The sequence below is a fragment of the Peromyscus eremicus genome, chromosome 6 (genome assembly GCF_949786415.1).
Source record: "Peromyscus eremicus chromosome 6, PerEre_H2_v1, whole genome shotgun sequence".
Lineage (NCBI taxonomy): Eukaryota > Metazoa > Chordata > Mammalia > Rodentia > Cricetidae > Peromyscus > Peromyscus eremicus.
The window spans coordinates 129,228,244-129,255,768 of record NC_081421.1 but is presented as its reverse complement, the minus strand read 5'-3'; the positions used below and the strand labels follow the sequence as shown (position 1 = coordinate 129,255,768).

The 27,525-nt window shown below is 37.9% G+C and overlaps 1 protein-coding gene across 2 annotated transcripts in view; it reads left to right on the top strand.

Annotated features, from left to right (window-relative positions):
- The window catches only part of Lrrc7 (leucine rich repeat containing 7), a 364,429-nt gene that overhangs the window by 80,624 nt on the left and 256,280 nt on the right, over positions 1 to 27,525 (top strand). For both annotated transcript variants that reach the window (XM_059266515.1, XM_059266514.1), the window contains exon 2: positions 11,892 to 12,094. In XM_059266515.1, coding sequence (XP_059122498.1) covers positions 11,892 to 12,094 — 203 coding nt within the window. The remainder of the gene's footprint in view (positions 1 to 11,891; positions 12,095 to 27,525) is intronic.

The following is a 27,525-nucleotide window of genomic DNA, read 5'->3' as shown; positions in this document are numbered from 1 at the left end:
AGAATTTTTGTTTGAGTTTAATCCTTGGCATTAGTTGAACAATATTTTTCTTCCTTAGAAGCATAACCCAGGAGCAGTGAGTGGGTAGGAGACCTCCTGACAAGACAGAGATAGCACAGTGTGAGGGTATATGGGGTTCATTTGGGTATAGTTCAAGAGGAGATTACCATCTGGGTCCAAGTGTGTAATCAATGACCAAAACAGTGTAATTGACAATGAAAGCAACAGGGAGCTGGTGAGTTTTACTCACATCTTGTATGAATTTTAAGACTGATCAGAGCTGTAGTGTTATGGTTACATGGATCGCATTTTGTCCACTGTCAGGACCCACCGTTTGAACCTGCCCTTTTTAGTCTAGGAACCACCTCCCTTCTTTGGCCTTTTCTAGTGCTTTTCAATGCATTTGCTGCTGGTTGTATTCTCCTAATTCTCTCAAATTCTGTTGAATTTTAATCATCTTCTAAATAATTTAATTCAGTAACAATTTTCTTTCACTAAGAATGAACAAATTCTGCTTCTGGCATTTATTACTTACAAAACGAATCAAGATGGGTGCTTAAATATTCAGAATATTGTAAATTGCTGCTTGAAATTACACTTTTTATCCCACATCATAGACTAATGGTGAAAAAAACTCCAATTCTGAATCCTAACAGAATTGTCCAGCTTTAAAATGAGCTCTTATTCAGCCATTTTGTGTTTTCATGAGCTTTTCTAGTGGTTGCTTAGTCTGAGGCTGCATTCTGTAGACAGCTTCTCGAATTCTTATTTTAACTCTCCTTTTAGCCTTAGGGTGACATGAGGCAGGCTTGTACGTTCCATGACTGTTAAAATCTTCCCAATTATAAAGTAACTGCCTAGATTTATACCCAGAGCAACTTAATTGATTAAAAGATTATCACTACAAGCTCTGTTTATTTTGGTGAGTCTCAGAATTGCAGTGTTTGATCTAACTGTCCTGAAGGCATGAATATAACTATCATCAGCATTAATTAAAATATTAATAAACACAAGCAGTATCAGAAATTTCTAGTTATGATTGATGAATGAACATAAAATACCAAGAAATATCATTGAAACTGCTTTCTTTCAGTCATTTGTACAAAATAAAAAGGAAGGAACAGTTTTACCCTGCCCTGTGAAAGGGATAATGGGAATAGGGTCCTCTCCTCACAAAGGGGAGAACACAGGGGATAAGACACCTCATGTTGAAATGCTTCCCAGCTCTGAAGATGTGTAGTATTCCACAGAAGCATATATTTTTCAAAAAATAAATATTAACTTCTATATACCCAAGTTTTTATTTAGGAAAGTATTTGTCATACTTAATAGACTTTAGCTGTCTCTGACTTCCCAAAGATCATATTGAAACGGACTTTCTCATGATAACTTTTTAAGATGAGTCATCGTCTTGACTTTGTTTTACAGCTTGAGATTTCTCAAGAGATATTAAGATGCAAGAAAATCACCTGAATAATTTATTCAAGGATTGGATAAGTGATTAGACTGAGGTGTGTCTCAAACACAAGATTCTACCTACAAAGCAGCCTCTTTCTGACAGAAATGCTCCATTTTTTTTTCCCGTACCTTAAATGTCAGCAAATCTTTGAACACTAGGGCAAAACTTCACATCTTAACCTTGGAGAAGTTATCTCCTTGAAAAATCCTAAGGCTTAGAAGTTAATTGTTTCATTTTACTCTTAGATGGGATTAGCTGTTTTCCTAGAAGCCAATATCTTTCAAGAAACATGACTGGAACCATTTATTATTGAATCATAACTTTCTCCTGATGTTTGGACACTTTTAATCTGATATTGAGCATTTCTTTACGCTGTCTTATAGTGCCACTATATTTCCAAAAAGACCCCACCTCGAAGAACTAAGCCCCAACATGGATTTTGGAGGGACACAAACATTTGAACCATAACAACCTCTATGAACTCATAATATTCTAATTTTTTATACTTATTTCTAAAGAAAAGGTGAAGTGCAGGAATATGAGCTGGGAAAAACCGTCACTAAAAGATGAAGACTAGACTGGAGACATAGTCTGGTGATGGCCCTATGAGACCTTGAGTTTGATACCCACCACCACAAACTGCAAGTTTTTTTAAAGGAAAAATGTAGATTCAGTGAAACTTTTAGACCTGAAGAATGCACGTGGATTTTAGGAGACAATATGTTAATTAATGCATAAAATCATGTTTTAATTTGTTTTTATTTCACTAGCTATAGTAAATATATATAAATATATAAAAGCTTCAGACTCTGATATTTCATAGCAGGTAGCATAAAAAATTATAGATTTAATTTCTTGGCTCTCTTTTCAATATTTATTTCTTGTTGCTCTTCTATAAATTCATTAGTTCAAGGAACACCTTTATTCCTTGGTGTTTCCCAGCATATAACTACATACCCAGCACAGCAGGGGAGCAATAAAAGATGACTCTGAGTTGCATAAACAAGAACAGTAAAGCACAAATCAAAACAAGAAAATAAACCATGAAAGCACAGACTCTAAGCAGAGACTTTGCAAATACCTCTAAGGTCTGCTCTAGAGGAGTGACTTTTATTTAAATTAACCACCTCATTAAGCAGTTGAAGATGAAATCAGGGGTGATGGTTTATACTCGGAATCGCCTTGGAAAGAAGTCCTTTGAAGTCAGTTGATGAAGTTTCCTGCAGAGAGCACAGAAGCCCTGAAGTTCTGCTAAGAAGCTTGTCTGTAGATGCTGGTAGAGGTATCCATGAGTGACCCTTGAAGCCAAATACTCAATCTGCTCTCCTTTGATCACTTGTTTTGATTACTGATGGTATCAGCATCAGCATTGAAGTCCAAGAGAAGGCCTGTCCAACAGCCCAGTGATCCAGGCAAGATGATGCTGTTTCTTGGGATGAAGAAAAACAAAATATATAAAACTCAAGTATTATAATGGTAAGATGAAAATTAACCCACAAAATCTAATGAAATTTGAAACGTGAGCATTTCGCCAGTCAGAAACAGAACCAGCCTCTGCTACTCTCCTCAGCATCCCCCTCCTCACAGAGACAGCCCTTGCTACAGGTTTCAGAGATGTGCTTAAGGTTCAGTAATGGTTTTAAAGATGCCTCTTTCTAAGTAGAACATGGAGAGAGCTTGGCAGATTTCCATATTCCTATGGCACAGTTAGTGAGGCAAAAGGTTTCCCAGAGGTAAAACTAGGAACATTTGTCACTTGAAAAGTGCAAGACTGTGTGGATGATTAAAACAGCATGCATATCATAGAAAGCCTTGGAAAGAGTGAGCCCTCTTTTGCCCCTCATCTTACTAGGTATGGCATTTTAGGCAAGATCAACTCAGAGACTGTCTTAGGTTACAGAGAGTGAAGAAGCACTGATAGGCACTTGGTGCATGTAGTCTCACTTTTGGACTAATGCACATACAATTCTCAGATGACCACAGTTCTTTTTAACATAAATTTTCAATAGTATTCGATTTACATAATGTAATAAGATGAATCTTCCTATGATTTCACCTAGATTAGGCCTAGCTAGGCAGCGTTGCTGCTCATATGTTTGTGGTAGAGTATTGAAAGAGAGGCTGTGGCTGTAGACTACATGCTGTGATTATAGACAAGAAAAAATCTCCTGTAGGCATTTAACTCAGACCGAAAAATACAGGATTTAAGAGGGAGGGAAACCATGTAGTGTTGTGGGAACCCAGAAAGAAAGTTCTTATCTTTGACTTCAAAGAAACATACTGTACAAGCCTTGCCAAAAGAAACACATTCCTATTTTCTTCTTGACTTTTTCAATACCTTAAAAAAAAATTAAAAAAAAAAAACAAGAATCTAAGAATTCTTTTTTTTTCTGCCTTTGTTGAGAGCAGGTCTCCCTGTGTAGCCCACACTGGACTTGAGCTGGTAGTCTTCTTGCTTCTGCTTCCCACATGCTGAGATGACATTCACCCCATGCCTGATGTAACTCCTTTTTCATGTGTATAAATATAGGGTAATGCTGAAAATCATATTGTTATTTAGTCAGTGTACAAAGTTCCAGGAGTGAGGCTGCCTGGCTTTGATGTATTCTAGGCTGTGACCACAATTCAGAAAAAGCAAATATGTGCTTCTATATGTAGTGTGTATGTGACATGTTCATGATTTCTTGTGTCTTACATTATACTCTGTTTCTAAAGCACATTCTCCTCTCTGCCTTTTTGATGTTGTAGTAGTTGAACAAAGTACTTATTGGCTAAAAAGTTATTTTAAACTGATCAAATAAAGTTGATCTAAATCAATTAAGTAAAGCGACCAAAGTTATCTCCCTTGGTGGTACCTTTTTTTTCTACATTGTATCTGTATTCTGTGCATAAATCACCCATCAAGTGTGTTTATTGTTCCTGTGTCTTTGTGAAAGAATGACAATGTTACGTGTCTGGATGTTTAGCTGGTAGTTGGTTCCCATCAAGTTGATTTAAGGCAAGTCAACTTACAGTGGCTTTGCCTAAGGATATGTGAAGTTTCTAGCCAGATCTGTGAGCCCTACACACATTACAGACCCACTAACCCTTAACTGTTTTATCATTAAAATTCAGAAAATACATGAAACAGATATCCCTAAGATGACAGATTATAAGTTGGTTTGAAACTGTAAAGACTATACAAGTTTAGAAAATGAAATCATCTTTAGCACCCATATCCATTTATTAATACCATTAATGTTTTTATGTATCTACTCTGAACCTGATGTTATACTAATTCTTAGAAACACCATGTTGAACAGGCCAGATGTAGACCCAACCCTCAAACAGCATCTGATATAGTTCACAAGATTGTGTTTTGAGTGATTAAAATGTGATCAAACTGACTCACAGCATGTAGGTCATATTCTCAGCTATAGGAACAATAATCTACTCTGAAAAATGGGGAGAAGCTATTTTTCCTATTTAATTTGAATTTTCAAATACATGGAAAAATGTGCTTTTGTTTCCTGCTCAGAGGTAGGCATAGCTCACCTGGGGCCAAACGTAAAAATATGTGAATTTAAGCTCTCTGGAAAGTGGGACCCCATTGCCAAAGACAGCACCCAACATGGAAGCGTGGAGCTGGTGCCTACGTGGAACCCTCACCCCTATGTTCGTTCTAGTCTCTTTGCTATGAGAAGGTATTCTACAGGCTACTAAAAGAGAAACGGGGACACCAGTCCAACCACAAAAGCTTTGACATATATTCTGTCCTGTCTGTAAAATATGATAGGGCAATGTGGCACAGAACTTACGGGAGTAGCCAATCAATGTCTGGTTTGACTTAAAGCCCACTCCACAAGGAGGAATACATACCACACACTGCTTGGGGAATCAAGAACCAGAGATCAGATAACTCAAAGTCCTAGGATAAAACCAAACACTATTGTTCTAAATAATTTTTTTAATCAGTAAAATGATTCATAATGGTATTCTGCTAGACTCATATAGAAGTGCTCTATTCAGTCATCATCAGAGAGGATACCTCCAGCAGCAGATGAGAAGAGGTGCAGAGACCCACAGCCAGACGTTATGTGGAAAGTATCTAAATTGGAGATCTCCATCAAGTTCCTCCACTCAGAGCTCAGTGAATCCTGCAGAAGAGAAGGCAGAAAGGTTGAAGGAGCCAGAGAAAATGGAGGATATCAGAACTATGCCCTCTGAACCAACTAAGTAAGGCACATATAAACTCACAGAGACTGAAGCAGCAAGCACAAGGTCTACATGAATCTGCACCAGGTCCTCTACATATATATTATAGCTATTAGTCTAGTATTTTTATGGGGCTCCTGATTGAGAACCAATGGGTCTCTGACTCTTGTGCCTGCTCTTGCATCTCTTTTCCTCCTTTTGGGTTATCATGTTCAACTTTGATATGAGATTTTTTGCTCCATCTTATTATATTTTATTTTGTCATGCTTGGTTGTTATCTCTTAGAAGCCTGTTCCTTTCTAATAAGAGACAGAAATGGAATGCTTCCAAAGAGGAGGGAAGGCAGGGAGTAACTTGGAGGAGTAGGGGCAGGGGAACTATAATCAGGATATATTGTATGAGAAAAATCTATTTTCAATTAAAGGGGAAAAAATAAAAAAGAGGAGGAGAAAAGAAGGAGGAGGAGGAAGAGAAGGAGGAGAAGCAGAAGCAAAAGAGGCAAAGGCAGAGACAGGAGGAGGAGGAGGAGGAGGAGGCCATGAAAGCATAGGACACTGGAAATGATGCAAAAAGAAGGCCAAGTAAGGCTGATGCTTATTGTAGGTGTAGAAGAGTAGAAACAGATCATACTTAGTAGTGTCATTTGTGAAAATCACAGTTTCCCTTGACATTCTTCTTGAGAACTGTAAAGTAGCTACAGCAAGGGGATGCATAACCCTATCCATGCTTTCTTTTTAGAGGAGTTCAGCATATATATATATATATATATATATATATATATATATATATATATAGTGCATATGTATATAATGTGTATATATTATATAGGTGTATATGATATATATCATAATGTTTATTTATAGTGTGTGTGTGTGTGTGTGTGTGTGTGTGTGTGTATAGGATTCTCAGGAGTCAATTTTTTTCCTCCACCTTTATGTGGGTTCCAGGGATCAAAGTCAGGTCATCAGAATCCTGTAGCAAGGTAGCAAGCACTTTTGCTCACCCAGACATCTCACTAGCCCAATATATGTTTTTTCAAAGTATCATTGCACTGTGGAAAGACAGAAAGATAGATACAAATACAGAAGATATTTGTGGTATGAGCTGGAATTGAGGGACTCTCAAGATAGACAGGCATGATTCAGAGAACTTCAGGTTTTTTAGTGATTATGGCTTCGTGACTGCAAAATATCAGGGTGAGGGTGACTGGAAGAATTAACTACAATGCCCATATCTCTGACTGAAGAGATGATGTACATAACAGAATCATCCTGAGACTGTGACATATGGGTGGAACAGTGCTGGACTGAAGATATAATTCTTTATTTATATGATGTATACTGTGTTTTTTAGACAATAAAATCAATGGAATTAGAATAATGTGCCAAGTATCACACACACACACACACACACACACACACACACACACACACACACACACACATCAAAGCAGCCTGTTCTAGAGTACAAGGTCTAAACCACAATGAGCTGCCTCTCATGAGCATCAGTTCAACTCTGAAAGCATCATTGCTTGTAATCTCTTTGGATAATAAAGTAGAGATGATGTAGAAAAATGTGTTAAAGACTCTTAATTTTTATAGGCATCCACATTCTACTTAGCTTATGTCAATGAAGTGGGTATTTGGAAATGTGAACAGGACTATGCAACTGGAAACACAGCATGTTCAGGGAAAATTAACACTATAGACCACATCTTTGGTGTAGATGACTGACCCTCAAAAGATTTAAAGGAGCGAACCTATGTGGGAACCTATGTTGACCAGAACAATGTAATATCAAATGTGAGAGCAGGTGTGATGTTATCAGTGTGATATTAGAATGTGAAGTCAATGAGTGTGACATCAAGAGAGTCAACAAAAGAGAGTTTTCCCAAAGAAGGTTGTGATGTTTCTCTCAGAACTAAACACCACTATGGATCACCAGGTCAACTAGAGAAGGATTGAAAGAAAAAAAGACACCGAGAGAAACCTCCTTTAGATATGGCCAATTGATTTATCTATTCTTATGAGCAAGACCCCACTGGACTAAAAGGAATTTAAAGTATATGTATATGTTTCCTATTGTGTAGACACAAGAAGACACTAGTTTTTAACTTCAACATGCTTTTAGAAGAGAGGGTAAGAAGTAGCACATATAGCAGAGCCCATTGCTAACTACATGATAAAATACTTTCTAAGGTACAAGAGCTGATTTTCTAGTTCATGAAAATTGAAGACAACAAATAAGATGCAAGAAACTGAAAAGTAGTTAGAGAGAGCTTGGTCAGTTAAGCATTTTCTGTGCAAGCATGAGGCCCTGAACCCATGTAAAATTCCCATGTGAAAATAGCAGGTATGGTAATGCATGCTTGCAGCCTCAAGGTTAGGGAGGAGGAACCCCTAGGCTTGCCAGGATAGCTAAATTAGTGAGTTCCAAGCCACTAAGAAACCTAGTATCAAAATACAAGGCAAATGAGTTCTGAGGAACAATACCAGAGGCTAACCTCTGACCTCTACATTCATGCACACTTATGCACACACATACACATACACACTCATACGTATGAACACAACATACAAATACATGCACACACACAGAGTGAGAAGCGTTTAGAATTTTCTTTGGCTTGCTGAGAGTTCACTCTGAAATGAAACCTATCACAAAGCATCAATTATCCTTTCAGAGCATATTCAGTATTGGAGGACAGCCACAGATCACTGGATATTTGAGGAAAGCCTCTATTCTGGGAGAAGAGGACCAAAGGAAACATAGTGGAACTCGGGAGCTACACAAGGACCAGGGAGGGAAAGATAAATCTATAGTTAACATCCTCTGAGAGAAATGAAGAATTCATGGGCCCTTGACACACAAACAGGGAGCTGTAAAAGCAGAGCATTCAGGATGCAGCATACAATTCTCATGACATATAAAATACACTTTCAGATTTAAGGCAAGTCACTACATGCAGTTAGAAAATAAACTTGAGAAAACTACCTGGAAAAAAATCAAAGTACAATGGCATGGAAATTACTAGAGAATAAACAATTGACATGTAGGCTATAACTAAGAAATTGCCCTCTCATCCAGTTAGTGAGGAATTGCGGGAAAAAGAATGTTTTTAATGAAGGGGAAGAAAGCGTCCATTAAATAACAGAACTACAAGAAGGGAAAACCTGTCAAAATCAAGCACAATTTAAGGAAACTCAAAGTACATTGTCACGAATGTTTAAAACCAGAGATAAAATTTTAAAACTTTCTACTGAAGAAGTTGAGTGTGAAATGGGACTTTAAATAGGAATGGAATTGGGCTTTCTTACAAGCTACTGAAAACGTGCCTCCATATTTATGAAGAAAAATTATTTCTGACCTAGAAATATATATCGAGATGAACTTTTCAATCCTGTGTGGGTAAAATAAGCCATCTTCAGACTTCAAGATCTCTACCTACTATACATCCTTTCTCAGCAAGTAAATGGAAGCTATCTTCTGCCAAACTAGGGGAATAAAATCTTGGAAGATGACATACAACCTAGAAAATAGAAGCTGTAACACAGGAAGGAAGTGTAGAAATCACAGGGTGATGGTGAGGAGAAGCTTGCATGGGTCTGTAGAAGAAAAGCTCCAGAAAAGAGCAGGGAGACAGTGGTCTCATAGTACTGATAAACAGTGGGGAATACACCTCTGTGGCCACATGCAGAAGAAACTGAACCAGTGAAGGATACATAGCAAAACCTGCAAAAGATACACCAATGCAGAGGCTGGGAAGATGTCTCATTAAGAGCTCTTGGTGCGCAATCAGGAAGGCTGAAATTCTGATCCCAAAGCTTATTTACTAAGCCAATCCCAGGCCTAACTTTTACCCCATCTCTGAGTGGAGCAGAGACAGGATTATTGGGGCTTTCTGGCTTCCAGTCTAGAGGAGAAAATGCAAACCCCAGGTCCCAGGAGAGTCTCCACCTCAAAGATATAGAGGAAGAGAGATTGAAGAGAGCACCAGATGCCCTCTTCCAGCTTGTGTGTATTTACACAGGTGTACACACACATACATATGTCCATGCACTCATATAGATATATACACAAATAAGAGATATTTTTAAAAATAAAACAATGCAATTTTAACTCCCCCCAAAAAACACAAAAATATCCTCCACACCATGACTTCTCTGATTCTTCCTGCTAGCCACAGTCTATTATCTTTGCCTTTATAACTGCAAAGAACTCCACACATGTTTACCAGGTAAGAAGGACATGCCACTCACTTGTTAGGGCCATTATTGGATGGTTAATATATGCTAGATTCCAGGTACAGACAAGATGTTCCACAATCCCACAATTTCAATAAAATTTGGTAAAACAATAGTTACCAAGTCTTGTGATACATTCGCTAGAAATGGTGTCAGAGTTAGAATGATAAAAGGTAATGGAAAAGGAAAATTATCTTGTAAAGTTTTTTAGTTAGCTTTCTACAGATTTCCATGTGAAAACAACCATCTGTAAGTGCTTATCCACTAACTTGTCCCCAGAATATCCTTGCACTAATTTCAGAAGTTAAAGGAGACATAAGGACAGCTTTGGACAAAAAACAAAGTTTCTAAGTAAATTGTACCTGGTAGATTCCAAATCTGATTCAAAGTATGCAATTTTAAAAATAAAATGCTATGTAACTTTTAACAAATATCATTAATTTTTATTTAAACGATACATTCTTAAAGACTCTGTGTGTGTGTGTGTGTGTGTGTGTGTGTGTGTGTGTGTGTGTGTGTATGGATGCCTACAGAGCCACCTAAAGTTGGTGTTTGAAGCAAAACACTGGTCCTTTGCAAGAGCAGCAAGTGCTCTTAACTGCTAAGCCATCACTCTATCCCCTCAGCAATAACTTCCTATTCTACAAAAATCTAACTAACAGTCTGAGGAAATAGATCCATTGGTAAAGTGTTTGGCATACAGGCATAAGTTCCTGAGTTCAATTCCTAGAACCCATGTTTAAAAAAATCCAGGTTTGATGGTATAGGTTTGTAATTCCAGCACTGGGGGGCAGAGACAGGGGATCCTTGTGGTTTCTGGCCAGCCAACCTACCCTACTCAGCAAGCTCCACCCAAGGAGAGATCCATTCAAAAAAAGGCGAATGGCTCCTAAGAATCATACCTAAGGATTACCTCTGGCCTACACACACACACACACACACACACACACACACACACACACACACATATATGATATGTATAAACACAAAAAAACTACAAATTAAATGCAAAGTCTGAATTAATATTCATTTAATATGAATTCAATAGTTATCAAAGTATAGCAATGTATATTTAAGATATATATAAAATTAAGATAGTCTATATATTTTTATATATTAAGGTATATTAAGATAAGTATACAATACTACATATTTAAGGATATATGTCAAGATCTCCTTTGAAGAACTCAAGATACGTATTGTAGAAAGAGCATACAGTTAGGAAGTAGTGTCTTCATTGTTCCCAGGGAGCACATTCACAGGGAGAGTGACCTTTAGTTAAAATGAGAAGTTCCTCAAGCTAATTATCTATAACTGATAGCAATCAGGAGCAGAGATCCAAGCATTCATTTACTCATTCATACATTCACCTGTCAGTGTATAGTCAATAAACAGTTATCAATTGTCAGGCACTAAGACACATACCAGGAGGAATAAAACATTGCTGTGGCCCTCAAAAGCTTATTCCAGAAGAAAGTGACATGAACCTATAAAATAAGTTTACTGTGGACTATATCGTGGTGTAAGTCTGCAAGGCTTTTGCCAGTTTTAACTTAGAAAAATAAGAAAGAGATATGTCAGGGTTTTTCTAGAAATTTCTGATGTGGTTATAAATCCTTTTCTTACATTTGAATCAGGGTTCTATGGTTCCAAGAGCGTAGACGTCATGAAGATAGTGTTTAATGAGAGTGTGGAACATTGGTGGGCCCCAATAAAGTCCTTTATAGAATTCATCTATGGGTCAAAAATGATACAATAAACTCTGGGGTGAAATTTGACTACTTTTACAGAAATGGGGTACTCTTCCAAAAGGTTCTGTGGAAGTCATCCTGGGCCTGATTCCACTTAGTGGGGCAGTTAAAGGGCTCAAGGGTGTGATGCTTGTATGTCCTGTGTAGACCATATGCACCAATGCATTGTAGTCAGACTTTTTGACTGAGGATACAGCCTTCTTTGAGTGTCAGGTCTAAACAACCATGTGTGTTCTCTCCCAGTGCAGTGCCTGGAGATGACCACCAAACGGAAACTCATTGGCCGCCTGGTGCCATGCCGCTGCTTCCGCGGCGAGGAAGAGATCATCTCAGTGTTGGATTACTCCCACTGCAGCCTGCAACAGGTGCCCAAGGAGGTCTTCAACTTTGAACGCACGCTAGAGGAGCTCTATCTGGATGCCAATCAGATTGAGGAGCTGCCCAAGGTGAGTTCTGACAAACTGAAGACACATTGTCAATGTGAAGTACCTAATGCCAAAACTTGGCATGGATGTAGTTAGCCTTTTCCTTCAATCCAGATAACTGACACACTATGGCCTTCTGCCAGTAATTGACACATCAGAGACTCTCACAAAACAAACTTCCATCACAGCCTTCCATCCAGGTAACTTACATAGTATAGCCGTCCATCACAGTATTTGGCACGGCTGAATCCCATCCAGATAACACAGCAGGGCCTTCCATTGTAGATGAACGGTGTAGCCTGAGTTTTCCTGCCTGGCCCACAGTCAGGACAAATCTCTCTCACCTGCCAGTCCCACAGCTGCTCAAACCCGACCAAGTAAACACAGAGACTTATGTTAGTTACAAACTGTATATCCGTGGCAGGCTTCTTGCTAACTGTTCTTACAGCTTAAATTAATCCATTTCCATTAATCTATACCTTGCCACATGGCTCGTGGCTTACCGGCATCTTCACATGCTGTCTCTCATCATGGCAGCTGGCAGTGTCTCTCTGACTCAGCCTTCCACTTCCCAGCTTTATTCTCCTCCTTGCCCCGCCTATACTTCCTGCCTAGCCAATGGCCAATCAGTGTTTTATTGATTAATAAGCAACACATTTGCCATACATCCCACAGCACTTCCCCCCCCCTTTTTTTTTTTTTCAAAAAGGAATGTTTTAACCTTAACAAAGTAAAATTACATATCATTTGGGAATTTGGGCGTAGCTTCTCTTACTACTTCCTGCTGGAAGGGGGCGCTGTATCTTATGGGGAAACAAAGAAAATTTTAGAATTATGGAATAGTCCATGAGGCTGTATCGTCTGAGCCAGATGCCTTCAAACCATTCTGGATGTTGGATTATCTGGGCCATGGTGTCATTGGAGACCTTCAGGGGGTCTTGGCTGGTCAAACCTGATGTATCTTAATCTGGAACAAATCCATAGCCTTTGGCTTTCTGTGGGAACAAAAGTAGAGACTCCTTTCCAAAGTAACATATCCTTATATCCAAATTTTGAAGTCAAGGTACCTTTAAAATATACATTTTGGCATAACTCAACAGCTTTTACAATCAAATGTTTTTCTGCAGTTAAAAATCCCAAAGACAACACAATCCAGATTCTCTGTGTAATAGTCATCTTTACGTGGCTTATTTTTTATACTACCTTTACTGTCTCTTTAAAGACTTTATTTTTAAAAACTATTTATTTCTTTATTTAACTTTATATATCACCTTTTTTGTCTCTTTCAAGCCTACGTATCTTTTACACACATTGTAAACTATTACACCTGAATCTGTCTTATTGTAAATCTATTGCTTTAAACTGCAGCAGCTGTGGCTGCTGGCTCCACCCACCTCAGCTTCCCAACATGGCTACGTTTACCGCCAGCTCTGGGAGCTATCGTGGGTCTATGCTTTTATCCAAGCATAGCCCAAGTGTAGCACAAAAACCTCTTTTTTTTGTTTTGTACCTGCAAAGGCTAAATCCACCACGCAGCTTAATGTGCCACTTGTAGAGGCCTGATTCCCGCCATACTGCAGGTTGAGCACGCACGCCAGGAACCCACCAGTAGCTGAAACCAGCAGCTGCCGCTCATTTGAGAGAGACAATTAGGAAGCTGTTTTTAGCTCCTGTTTTAGAATCTTTTTCTCAGTTTTTAGGTGGAAACTCTTGCCACCACGTTGGACGCCATTTGTAGCTTGAATTTTCCTGCCTGGCCCACAGTCAGGACAAATCTCTCTCACCTGCCAGTCCCACAGCTGCTCAAACCCGACCAAGTAAACACAGAGACTTATGTTAGTTACAAACTGTATGGCCGTGGCAGGCTTCTTGCTAACTGTTCTTACAGCTTAAATTAATCCATTTCCATTAATCTATACCTTGCCACATGGCTCATGGCTTACCAGCATCTTCACATGCTGTCTCTCATCATGGCAGCTGGCAGTGTCTCTCTGACTCAGCCTTCCACTTCCCAGCTTTATTCTCCTCCTTGCCCCGCCTATACTTCCTGCCTAGCCAACGGCCAATCAGTGTTTTATTGATTAATAAGCAACACATTTGCCATACATCCCACAGCAGAACGGTCTTGTTAAATAAGAAACACAGAGCCAATGCAGAGATGAAAGACCAAGAGGTCAGAGCTAAAAACCTTACCTTTCACTGCTGCTGTTGTCCTCTTCATCGAGAGACCTACCTGTCTGTTTGTCTTTTTTATAGACTTTCTATTCTGCCTTCTCATTGGTTGTAAACCCAACCACATCACTGCCTATCTGTACAGACCTCTAGGTCTTCTATGGTTGGTATTGAGATTAAAGGCGTGTGTCTCCATGCTAGCTGTATCTTTGAACACACAGAGATCCGCCTAGCTCTGCCTCCCAAGTGCTGGGATTAAAGGTGTGCACCACCACTGCCCAGTTTCTGCTATGGCTTGCTATTAGCTCTGACCCCCAGGCAACTTTATTTATTAACATACAAATAAAATCACATTTCAGTACAATTAAAATATCACCATATTCCATCTTGTTAACTAACAGCCTGGGCTACAGAGTGAGTTCTTCTAGTCTATAAAGTGAAATTCTGCAGTTCCCTGCTCATATTTTTATACACACATACATATATACACACAAATATACACATGAGAGTTTATGTTTAGAAAAGAGAGAGAAATAAGAAATATGACAATTTAAAAACAAATTTATGGTATATGTTAAAATTACTTTATTTTTAAACTTTGAGCTATTCATTTTAAGTCTAACATATTTTACAAATAATATATTAATGACAAACATGATAAAGAGACTACAGGTGTAGAATACATTATTAGTGGAGTGCTTATTTAGCATGGGCAGAAAAGAAAAAACATTCAGTTTGTGTGTTTACATGTAAAAATATTTAAATTAAAACTTCAAGTATCAAATTTTATACATGCACACTGTCATCATAAGGAAAATCAGGTCTCATGTGATTTTGTTCTCTGTTAAATGATAAGAAAGTGACTAACGCAAACCAAAGCCACACCTCAGGGAAGTTCAAAGTCAGAGACAACTAACAATTCCCTAAGTAAATCACTAGCTTGAGCAGACAGCTTGACATTTACTTGTCAAGTACTTATACAGTTGAAAGTGCGTTCCATATGCAAAAAAAGTTTATGAAATATTTCAATGTGCTAATCAAAGCTAATTGTTAAAAGTTATTTTTACTTGAGATTATGAATTGTGATGTTTATAAAATGTTTCAAAACTAAAAAGTATTTCATGTTTAACAATGTAAATTATAAATATGTAATCCTGAGTCTTTGCTCAGAAGACCTGAGTCAATCCTAGCAAAAGTTGTTGATCACATGGGTTACGCAACCAGGAAAATGCCCAGGTTGCAGTTCAGAAAAAGGCTACATGGAGGCAGGCTCTCTCTACCACTGAAGGTCAACCCCTGGAAGGCAGAGTGACACCTGTTCACCTGTATCCAGTGAAGACATACATGGTGTCTTTTACATTGGACACTCAGTCTATTTGGCAATGGCTGCTGAGCCACTCACAGACTGTCATGTAGTGGAGGACTTAATTAGTAAAACCACAAAAGTTTAAACAAATTATAGCTGGGCAGCAGTGGCGCATGCCTTTAATCCCAGCCCTCAGGAGGAAGAAGCAGGTGGATCTCTGTGAGTTCAAGTCCAGCCTGGTCTACAGAGCAAGATCCAGGACAGGCACCAAAACTACACAGAGAAACCCTGTCTCAAAAAAAAAAAAAATTTATAAGTATGATGTACAAGGTTTTGGCTACTGTTGTTTGTTTTAGGTCAGACCAATATAGGACTGGCAGATACACTAGAGGCTGAGTTAAATTTAAATTCTAAATTTAAAAAAAAAGTAAGAATTTAATGATTATATCACAAGTATCACAATGGATATATGTATGTTAAAAGAGAGTTTTAATTTATATTTACCCTAGAATAATCTTTCTTTACCTTCTAAAGCTAGCAACTTTAGGTCAATCTCATCTTAAAATATTTTTCCAGATCTACAAAAAAAAAAAAATAGTTTAAGACAACTAGTGAAAGTAAAACACATGGCGATTTAATGAAGCAACTACTTGTTTAGTATACATTCTCTGCTACATAGTAGTTGAGTCTTTAGGAAGAAGTCAGTCTCTGCTCCTGAGTATCTGTCAGCCTAATTACAGGAAGAAATAAAAGAAATATTAGAGACAAATGTGCAATAATGCATCACAGAAGCCAAAAACCGCTATAGTGCTTATGCACAGAAGAGTTCCCTTCTTTAGGAGGTAAAGGAAGGACTTATTCAAACATGGATGAGCAATCAAGACAGCATTATCATAGGGAAGGGAACTCTGGAGCAGTAAGGGTGCTGTGAGTCAAGAATGGAGGGAGAGAAGACAGGAAAGATCAGAGAGTGGCAGCTGTCCCAAGTTACAACACAGCATTGGTGAAATGTAAGCATCAGCAAAATAAAACCATTGAGGAATTATGCATTATTTGATTCACTAGGACCCTAGGTTGGCTTGGAAGTGAAATCTAAGATAGTTTGTTTATCCTGTTAATTAAAACAATCAGTTAGCAATAAATAAAAGTAATGTAAGTGCACCAGACACTCAATATATTTCCTGTGTGCTTAAACAGAAAAGAAACCATTAATTATCTCTTATTCTCTATATATTTCAAGCCTCTTATGTAATCGCTTAAGATCTGTAAAAGAGACCTCTCTCTGAACAATTTGTTACTCCCACAGAGCAACCTCATTGGTCTCATCTGAAGTATATAATGACCTGAATTGTTTGACTGTGGTGATATTGTGTTCCCCAAAATATTGTGTACCCTAATAAACTTAAATGGGGTCATAGACAGAACAGCCACTAGCTACAAAAGCTAGAAAATGGTGGCACTCACACCTTTAATCCTAGCATTCCAGAAGCAGAAATCTGTGTGTTCAAGGATACAACCAAGCGTGGTGACTCACACCTTTAATCCCAGAAAGCGAGCCTTTAATACCAGGGAGTGGTAGTAGTAATCAGAAAGGTATATAAGGCATGAGGACCAGAAACTAGAAGCATTTGGCTGGTTAAGCTTTCAAGCTTTTGAACAACACAGTTCAGCTGAGACCCATTCTGGATGAGGACTCAGAGGCCTCCAGTCTGAGGAAACAAGACCAGCTGAGGATCCGGCGAGGTGAGGTAGCTGTGGCTTGTTCTGGCTCTCTGATCTTCCAGTTCACCCCAATACCTGGCTCAGGTTTCATTTTATTAATAAGAACTCTTAAGATTCATGCTACATTTGACATTTGAGATATGATCATAACAGTACAAAAAACATATTTGTAAATTATCAGAAACAGTAGGAAAATAAGAAACAAAACCCCAAAGAATGATAATGTCTCTTTCCTGTAATGGAGAGTCCCATCTAAAATGGCTCTTAAAAGATGTTATATAACAGAAAGAGAACAATGAGTTGAAGTTGACAGTGTTTGCAAAGATATGTCAAGAGTTATGAGAAAAGAAGCAAAAATAGATTTGAAAGAACAGGAAGATTCTAATTTGAATAGTTCCCTCTGTGGGGCTTAGTTTCTATAGTAAAAGGTAAACATGTAAAAGCCATGCCTTTCCCACAGGGACAGAAGTCATGTTGTTTATAATTTAATGCTTCTTTACTTTCAAATTTTAACTAAGAGATAAAGATATAGACATAATAATAAACGGGCATATATTAGATTAAAATAGTGTATGAAGACATACATGAATAAGATAGCACAGTGAAAATAAAGCGACTTCTTGGCATTTAAAAATCTCTGTAAAAAAGAATAAAAACTGTATAAGGAAAGCCATTGTGTGACCAAAATTATAATAAAAGGAGAAGTTAGTGAATTAAATCAAGTTGACCATATCTAAAATAGAATAGATCTAAATTTGAAATACTTTACTATGAAAGTTTCTGAATATTTTAGAGATTGAGAGCTTATATTTTGGACCCAGATTAGATCCATTTGGTTTGGAAGGTATTCCCTTTCCAGAAGCCTCAGTTTTTCCATCAGGATAATAGCAGCATCTCTTATACATAAAGTAAGAAGTGGGGGCAGAGTGAAAGATGAGTTCCATTTCCTGAGTGATAATGTATGTGTGAGAGACCTAGAAATAAAAAATCAAAAGCAGATATTACTCCAGCCAGAGCTGAAGTATATACGATTCCCTTAAAAAGTATGCTGATTCAAACTAAAGATAGATTTGGTGGCATCCTGGGATAGTTCTAAGAAGTGACTATGCACCACCAAAAATAACAAAAGCCATGCAAACATGCATCCAATAACTGACTCTGTATATCTCTGTGAACCTCTGTACAGCTAGAATGGCCTCTCTGAAGTCATGGAGCTTCATTTAGGGTTTTGTATCTTCATAATCAATTACAGTTTTATTCATCCACCCACCACAAGAAAAGGAAAAGCTAATACTGAGTTGAAACAAAAAAATAACCTTTATATCCTCTTTAATGACTAATATGTCCTTTTGCCTGTGTATTATGGAGAGCACTGGTTTGCATTTTACCTCTCGGTTTAATTTGTCACCTCACTTATTATACTTCCATGTCCACCTATTTCTAGAATTTTTTGTCATTTAATTTTTCTTTACAGCTGATTCACCTTCTGATTTGTATATGTACTACATTCTCATTATCCATTCATTTGTAGATTAACATCTAGGTTGTTCTATTTCCTTGTTATCATGAATGGAGCAGCAATAAACGTAGATGTGCAAGCATCTCTGTAGTAAGATATGGAGTTCTCTAGATACATCCATGAGTGGAATAGCTAGTTCTATTTTTAAATTTTGAGGAACCTCCAAATTAATTTCCATTCTGTCAATAGACAAAGGCACAAAAATGAAAGTTTATAAATGGTACTGCTTTGCCCCACATGGCAGTGACTGGTTGCCCAGAACTCCTCCAGTTCTCTAAATGTAAAGCATTTGGGTAAGAAAATGCCCAGCCTTTTATCCCAGAGATGCAGGGATAGTTCAACATATGAAAACTGATGAAAACTGTCAATGTAATCCACCATATAAACAAACTGAAAGAGAAAAAAACCACACAATTATATCATTAGATGCTGAAAAGGCCTTTGACAAAATCCAACATCCCTCCATGATAAAAAGTCTTGGAGAGAACAGGGATTCAAGGAACACACCTAAATATAATAAAAGCAATATGAAGCAAGCTGACAGCCAACATCAAATTAAATAGAGAGAAGCTCAAAGCAATTCCACTAAAATCAGGAACATGACAAGTCTGTACACTCTCTCCATATTGATTCAATATACTACTTGAAGTTCTAGCTAGAGCAATAAGACAACTAAAAGAGACCAAGGGAATCCAAACTGGAAAAAAGAAGTCAAAGAACTACTGTTTGCAGATGATATGATAGTATACATAAGCAACCCCAAAAATTCTACCATGGAACTTCTATGGCTGATAAATATTTTTAGTGAAGTGATTGAATACAATATTAACTTAAAAAAATCAGTAGCCCTCTTATATACAAACAATAAAAGGGCTGAGAAAGAATTCAGGGAAACAACACACTTCACAATAGCCACAAACAATATAAAATATCCTGGGGTAACTCTAACAAAACAAGTGAAAGACCTGTATGACAAGAACTTTAAGTCTTTGAAAAAAGAAATTGAAGAAGATATTAGAAATGGAAAGATCTCCCATGCTCATGGATCAGTAGGTTTAACATAGTAAAAATGGCCATCTTACCAAAAGCAATTTACAGATTCAACATAATCCCCATAAAAATCCCAGCACAATTCTTTACAGACCTTGAAAGAACAATACTCAACTTCATATGAAAAACAAAAACCAAGGATAGCTAAAACAATCCTGTACAATGAAAGAACTGCTGGAGGTATCACCATCCCTGGTCTCAAGCCCTACTACAGAGCTAGAGTAATAAAAAGCTCATGGTATTGGCATAAAAATAGACAGGTGGATCAATGGAATCAAATCAAAGACCCAGACATAAATCTACATGTCTATGGACTCCCAAAGAAGTCAAAATTATGCAATGGAAGAAGGAAAGCATCATCAACAAATGGTGCTGGTATAACTGGATGTTGGCTTGTAGAGAAATGCAAATAGATCTAGTATCTATCACCCTGAATAAAATTCAAGTCTAAGTGGATCAAAGATGTCAACATAAATTCAGTTACACTGAATCTGACAGAAGAGAAAGTGGGAAATGGCCTTGAATGCATTGACACAGAAGCCAACTTCCTGAATAGAAGACTAGTAGCACAAACACTAAGATTGACAATTAATAAATTGGACCTCATAAAACTGAAAAGCTTCTTTAAAAGAAAGGACATCATCAACAGAACAACACAGCAGCCTACAGAATGGGAAAAGATCATCACCAACACCACACCCGATATCCAAAATATACAAAGAACTCAAGAAACTAAATATCCAAAAAAAAACCCCAAATAATCCAATTAAAAAATGGGTTACAGTCCTAAATAGAGAATTCTCAACAGAAGAATCTCAAATGGCAGGAAAACACCTAAAAAAATGTTCAACATCCTTAATTATCAGGGAAATGCAAATCAAAACAAATCTGAAATTCCATCTTATACCTGTTAGAATGGCTAAGATCAAAAACACAAAGGGCAGCTCATGCTGGAGAGGATTTGGATCAAGGGGAACACTCCTCCATTGCTGGTTAGGAGTGCAAACTTGTACAGTCACTTTGGAAATCAATATGGTGGTTTCCCAGAAAACTGGGACTCAATCAGCCACAAGACACACCTATACCACTCTTGGACATATGCCCAAAGGATGCTCCACCATACCACAAGGACACTTGCTCAGCTATGTTCATAGCAGCTTTATTCATAATAGCCAGAAACCAGAAGCAATCTATATATTCCTCAACTGAAGAATAGATAAAGAAAATGTGGTACATTTTCACAATGGAATAATACTCAGCTGTTAAAAACAATGACATAAGGAAATTTGAAGGCAGATGGATGAAACTAAAAAAATCATCCTGAGTGAGGTAACACAGACCCAAAAAGACAAACACCATACGTACTCACTTGTAAGTGGCTATTAGCTGTTAAGTAAAAGATAACCATGCTACAATCCACAGACCCAGCGAGGCTAGGTAATAAGGAGGGCCCAAGGGAGGACACATGGATTTCCCTGGGAAAAGAAAATAGATCTACTGGATGGACTGGAGGTGGGTGGAGATAGGAACATTAGGGATCAGACTGAGGGTGAATGGAAGAGGAGAGTACTGAAAGAGATGATTGGAAATGGGATGAATTGCAGGGTCAGGTAGAAACCTGGTAGAAGCAAAACTCCTAGGAATCTGCAAGGATAACCCCAGCTAAGACTCCTAGCCTGAACTGGCCATCTCCAGTGATCAGATTGGTGACTACCACAATTGTCATCAGAGAGCCTTCATCCAATAACTGACCCATCAGATGCAGAGACACACAGCCAAACATTAGGCTAAGCTGAAGAAGGGAGGAAGGATCGTAGGAACCAGAGGGGTCAAAGACATCACAAGGAAACCTAAAGAAATGAAACAACTAATCTGGCTCATAGAAACTCATAGAGTCTGAAGCAATAATCAGGGAGCATAGCTGAAGTCCTACTCAGGCCACAGCTGCTCAGACCCAAGTAAACACACAGAGACTCATATTGCTTAAAAACTGTATGGCTGTGGCAGGCTTCTTGCTATCTAGTTCTTATATCTTAAATTAACCCATTTTTATTAATTTATAAGTTGCCACATGGCTTGTGGCTTATTGGTATTTTACATCTCGCTTCCTCTGTGTCTGGTGGTGATTTCTGACTCAGCCTTCCTGTTCCCAGAATTCTCCTCTCTGCTTATCCTGTCTATACTATACTTCCTGCCTGGCTACTGGCCAATCAGCATTTTGTTTATCAATCAATCAGAGAAACACATTCACAGCATACAGAAAGACATCCCCAGCAAGGAAGCCTGCATGGGACCAACCTAGGCCCTCCATATATCTGTGACAGTTATACAGCTTGGTCTACCTGTGGGATTCCTAACAATGGGAGCAGGGGCTGTCCCTAGAGTTTTGGCTGGCCCTTGGGAGCCTATTCCTCATCCTGGATTGCCTTGCCCAGCTTTAATACAAGGAGAGGTGCTTAGTCTTACTGCAACTTGATATACCATGCTTTGTTGATACCCATGCCTGTCCCTTTCTGAATAGAAACAGAGGAGGAGTAGATTGTGGTAGGTGGAAGGGAATGAATGGCAGGAGAGGAGAGAGGGGAAATGCAGTCATGATGTAAAATAAATAAATTAGTTAAAAAATAAAGTTCTAAAGTCAATGATTTAAGGCTAAATCAGTAATAACCACTGAAATGTAAGAGTTTGGTTGTGATGAGAATAGAAAGTCCAGGGTTTTCCTGTCCTTTGTGCAATTGTTTTCCATGTACTCTATTCTGCCCAGTGTTTTGCTATTAAATAAACCCACCAAAGGCTGTGAAAAAAAAAGAAAGAAAATGCCCAGCTTAACAAAATCCCTGCTATTTAGTAGTCATGTAATTCAGGCAGGTTGAGTCCCTGAAGCCATAGCTGCTTCACCTATGGCAGACGTGAATAGACTTTGGTTCCTTCCCCTATGGTTATAGTCAAGACAAGATAATGCAGAGTCTATTAACTGACTTAAAAAAAAACCAAGATATTCTATAACTCTTGAGCTAAGAGAAATAGCTAGACACTCTCTTGAGAAGCCCACTCCTTTACCTCAGATACATGAAACTCTTTCCTAAGCATCTCTTCTTTCTCTTTCTCATAATAACCCATGCTTACATCTATGTCAGAGCTGTTTCTTCATATACTCCAACTTTGCTACATAAAAGAAAGAAATGGCTTACTTTGGGGTCTAGGAAGCGGATGGCCCCATTGGTAAAGTGCTTGCCACATAAACAGGAAGACCTGCATGTGAATCCCCAGCACACTGTAAAGTTCTGGGCACAGGCATGACTCAGCAAGCCCCAGAACTGGAGTTGAAACAGACAGATCCCAGAGACTCTCTGGCCAGCCAGTCAGGCTGACTCAATCCAGGTTAAGTGAGAGATCCTGTCCCCAAAATAAGAATGATAAAGAAAGACACCCAACATTGACGTCTTGCCTTCACACACATGTGCACACACACATGCACCATCATGTAAATGTACACACAAGGGGGCTCATTATAATATGAAAAGAGACTTGTTTAACAAAGTTTATTTGCTTCTTCAAAACAATAATAAATTTAATATTATAACAAAACAACTGCCTGCCAGTGGCTATGGGTTTACTGTGTATTATGGATTTATAGTTGTGCCTGTCACATTTTTTATGGCCACATTAGATAAAGATAAACATTTGCTGGCTCATAAAGCCAAGAAATAGCCTGAAGAACTTTATTTGGAAAGTACAGAAAAGAGACTTCGAGGTGACTGCCCAGGTTCTGCAGTACCTGGACAATCTGAATCAGCTGCCTCCAAAGACCCCATGTAACTGTGACATTTGTTCAAAATTCAAACTCCTGCATCTTCAAATACCTAGTGAAGTTATCTTATAAGGAAGGTCATGGTTATGGTGGAGTAATGGGGTAGCTTTCATACAGGCAACCACACTTGTGCACACATATACCACATGTATGCACACACACAACTCATAAACACATGTGTACACTCTGCACACTCAAGCACTCATGTACATACATTCTCATCCACATACACACATATTTATCACACATAATGTGTTCTCCCATATTCCACATATCACAAATCTTCAACTATATTGATTTTCTTTTTAATTCTCTGGTAGTTGCTCCTTAGTCTAAAGCTATGTTTGCTAAATCCTTAAGTACAATTATTTGAAAACCAAGACACTTTCCTGTATTGTGAGAAGTCTAATGTAACTGAAGGAACCATGGATGGAAGGTGACAAGCTGAGAGGTGCAAAACAATAGATGTGATTATAGATTATGAAAACTTGAAAGATCATTGATTATTTCATCTTACTACTAAAAGAGAATGTTTTTGAAATAGATGAAACTACTTACATCTCTATACTAATTGCTCAAATAATCATTGTGATTGAGAACTATCAAATGATTTGCTCAAGTTCAAAAATGACCTAAATTGGAAATATGGAACGTAAAAACTGCTATTTGACCAATGACACTGCCTGGTGCTGGTGTCTCCCATAAATGTAAAATTGTCCATAATTTGGCACTTTATATAAGTATTGCCAACCACATAGATATAAGAAGGCCTCTGAGTTTAAATAAAGATGAGAAAAAAGAACACATTTTTTTACTTCCTTACTTCCTCTCAATATCTAGGGCACATTATTCTGACTTTCAGTGTGGAAAACAGTGTTTTTCTGAATATATAAAAGTACATTCAGAATAAAACTGTCTCATGTATATGTGTAAGTAATAAAGAAGTAACAAGAATTGACTGTTTAATCTCTTTCGTGGAGTATCATTCTCCAAATGCATTCTTAGATTCTAGAGATTTTGATATTCATGTGGACAGATTGTTTCACAGCAATAGAGAACTTAGGTTGAGTTTGCAGGTGTGTAGCAGAAGAAAATGGGGGACAAATGAATAAAAACAGCTCTTGTAGAGAAAATCAGATTCAGATTTCCTTCCTTACTTATATTCCTATTGTTAAAATATTTCACATGGGAAATTTAACATGTCTGTTACTCTTAGACATGTGTGTCAGTAAATAATGGGGTCCTCTGTCTATTGCATGCATTTTCTGGATATTTTCAGTCTTTCAAGTGAGAACTCATATCTTACATATTTCTCAGCTGTATCTGTATAGTAAATCTGGTGGAAACTTAATAAACAACCCCTTCACTAATATTTGCTGTCATTTGGTGGAAATCATGTATAAGCCCCTTGATTTTAGGTAAAGTATATGAATTGGCATGTTTGTTCATTCTGCATGTTTTCTGCAGATGCTATATTAAGTACCAGGGTTCATTATTGGACAAACAAATTTCCTATTCTCACAAAATTTATTTTACTTTAAAAAGTAGGCAATTTAAACAGTAAATGTTAGGTAGCAGCAAGTGTCCTGATGAAAATGAAGTGGGGACTTTCTGAAAGTCCACTTAAAGTTGAGATGGCAATGCATGAATCTGTGAAGAGTGACATTTTGTGTTCTGTTCTGACTAACAGGGAAGGGTCACAAGGATAGATCTGAGTATTTGCATGCCAAATCAATAGTTCAAGAACTTGAAAGAGGATGAGTGTTTGATGAGTGGAGCAGACCGTGCAAGAGGCTGGCAAGGGCTGATGGACAAAATCATACTGAATTTAAGATCTTATTCTAAGTGAAAGTAAAGTATTTTATGAAAACAAGAATATGAACTCACTAATTTTTTAAAGTGCTACATTTGGTGCAGTGTGAATACAGCATGACCAATGAAAAATAAAAGTAAAGAGGCTAAGACTGGTGTAATTCAGAGGAAAGTTAGAGGCTTCAACTCCAACAAAACAAAACAAAAGAAACCTTCAGACTAGTCTTTGTAGGTGAAGGGAACAGACTTAGCTAATGGAATGAGTTTGGAACTGAAAGATTAGGGCCTGAGAGAAGAACTAGAAAGAACAGCCATTTGCAGAGTTAGAATATAGTCATAAAAGACCACTGAGGATGCAGGAAAAAAAAGTATGTGTTGTCATGGAAACTGAGAAAAAATAGAAAGTGTTTTAAAAAGAGGGCATATGGATAGAGACTGTGACACTAAGAACAGGAATGGAGCATTGTATTTGTAGATGGAAATAATGGGTTTCTTCATGAGAGTGTTAAGGTGAAGTGAAGAATGGGGACTGAAGAAACAACAAATACAGACTCTCCTGCAAGACATCACTACAAGGGACAGAGAGGTAGGCAAGCTGAAGAAGCCTGTTGAAAGCAAGGTACTGTTTTGTTGGTTTTCTTTTTTTTTTAATCAGTGATATTTGGGCTGGAGAGATGGCTCAGGGGTTCAGAGCACTTGTTGCCCTGCAGAGATCCCAGATTTGATTCCCAGAACCCACATACAGCTCATGACCTTCTGTAACTCCAGTTCCAGGAGATGTGACACTTACGTCTGGTCTCCAAGGGCACCAGGCACTCACCTAGTACACATACATACCTCAGACAAAACACCCACACACATCAAATAAAAAAATACATTAAAAAAAAAAAGATAGGAACTCCTTGCTTAAATCAGTGACACTGAAGCTCATTTGTATATATAAAACTAAAGACAGAGAAAGAAATTGGATGCAGGAAACTGCAGTCTTAGCTGGAGGAGCCATGTTCTTATGGTAAAGAATGTAGATTTGCTGAATATGTAAAAAATTGACTTTGAGAGAAGCAGATGTCTCCAATCATTATAACAAGAACGAAAGGAGAAAACACAGTACAGAAAAAAATAGTTTGTAAGATTTGAGGGACATGATGCACACTGAAACTTGCTGTGAACGACAGAAGTTTTAGTGTGAAAGGAAGTTCCGAAATTCACTGAACTGAAATCATGAGAGGAGGCGATCCTACAATGTGCTGAGAAGATGGACTTTAGGCTTACAGAGGAGGGCCACATGACAGGAACTGAGGTCATAAATGTATATGTCAGCTATACTTTGTAATGTTCTTTCTTTGAGTAGAGATGCAGGAACGACCATTTGTTTACTGGGCCAAAGGTCTTCCTTTGTCAGAACAACTCTTCCAGGTGATTTTGTTAGCCTCATTTTGAATTTAAGCCTACTGAAGCATGATGAAGGTAGAGGATGGCTGAACGTTGTCCACTTGGAGGATAGCACAGTTTTTCACACAAATTAAGTTTATATCACTTGTGTTTTCAAACTCTGGGTCTTGTACACACTTAACAAGTACTCTACCATTAAGCTACATTCCAGCCCAGAAATCTCTTTATAAATTGATATTTGACCAGACTTATATATGAACTAAAAGGAAGAAAAAATATTATAATATTTGTACTAAGAAAATTATAATATTCAATTTTGAAATGGGCTCATTTATTGATTGTTGATCTTAGTGTCTGTGCTATCAGTGTTCTGCTGAGAATGTCCTTTCCTGTACTAGTGAGTTCAAGCCTATTCCCACTTTCTCTTCTACAAGATTCAGCATATCTGGCCCTAGGTTGAGGTCCTTGATTTATTTGGAGTTGGGTTTTATGCAGGTGATGAGGATGGATCTATTTGCATTCTTCTACAAGCAGCCATCCAGTTTGACCAGCACCATTTGTTGAAGATGCTGTCTTTTCTCCAATATATATTTGTTTGTCTCTTTTGTCAAAAATCATATGTGTGTCGGATTATGTCTGAGTCTTCAATTCTATTCCATTGATCAATA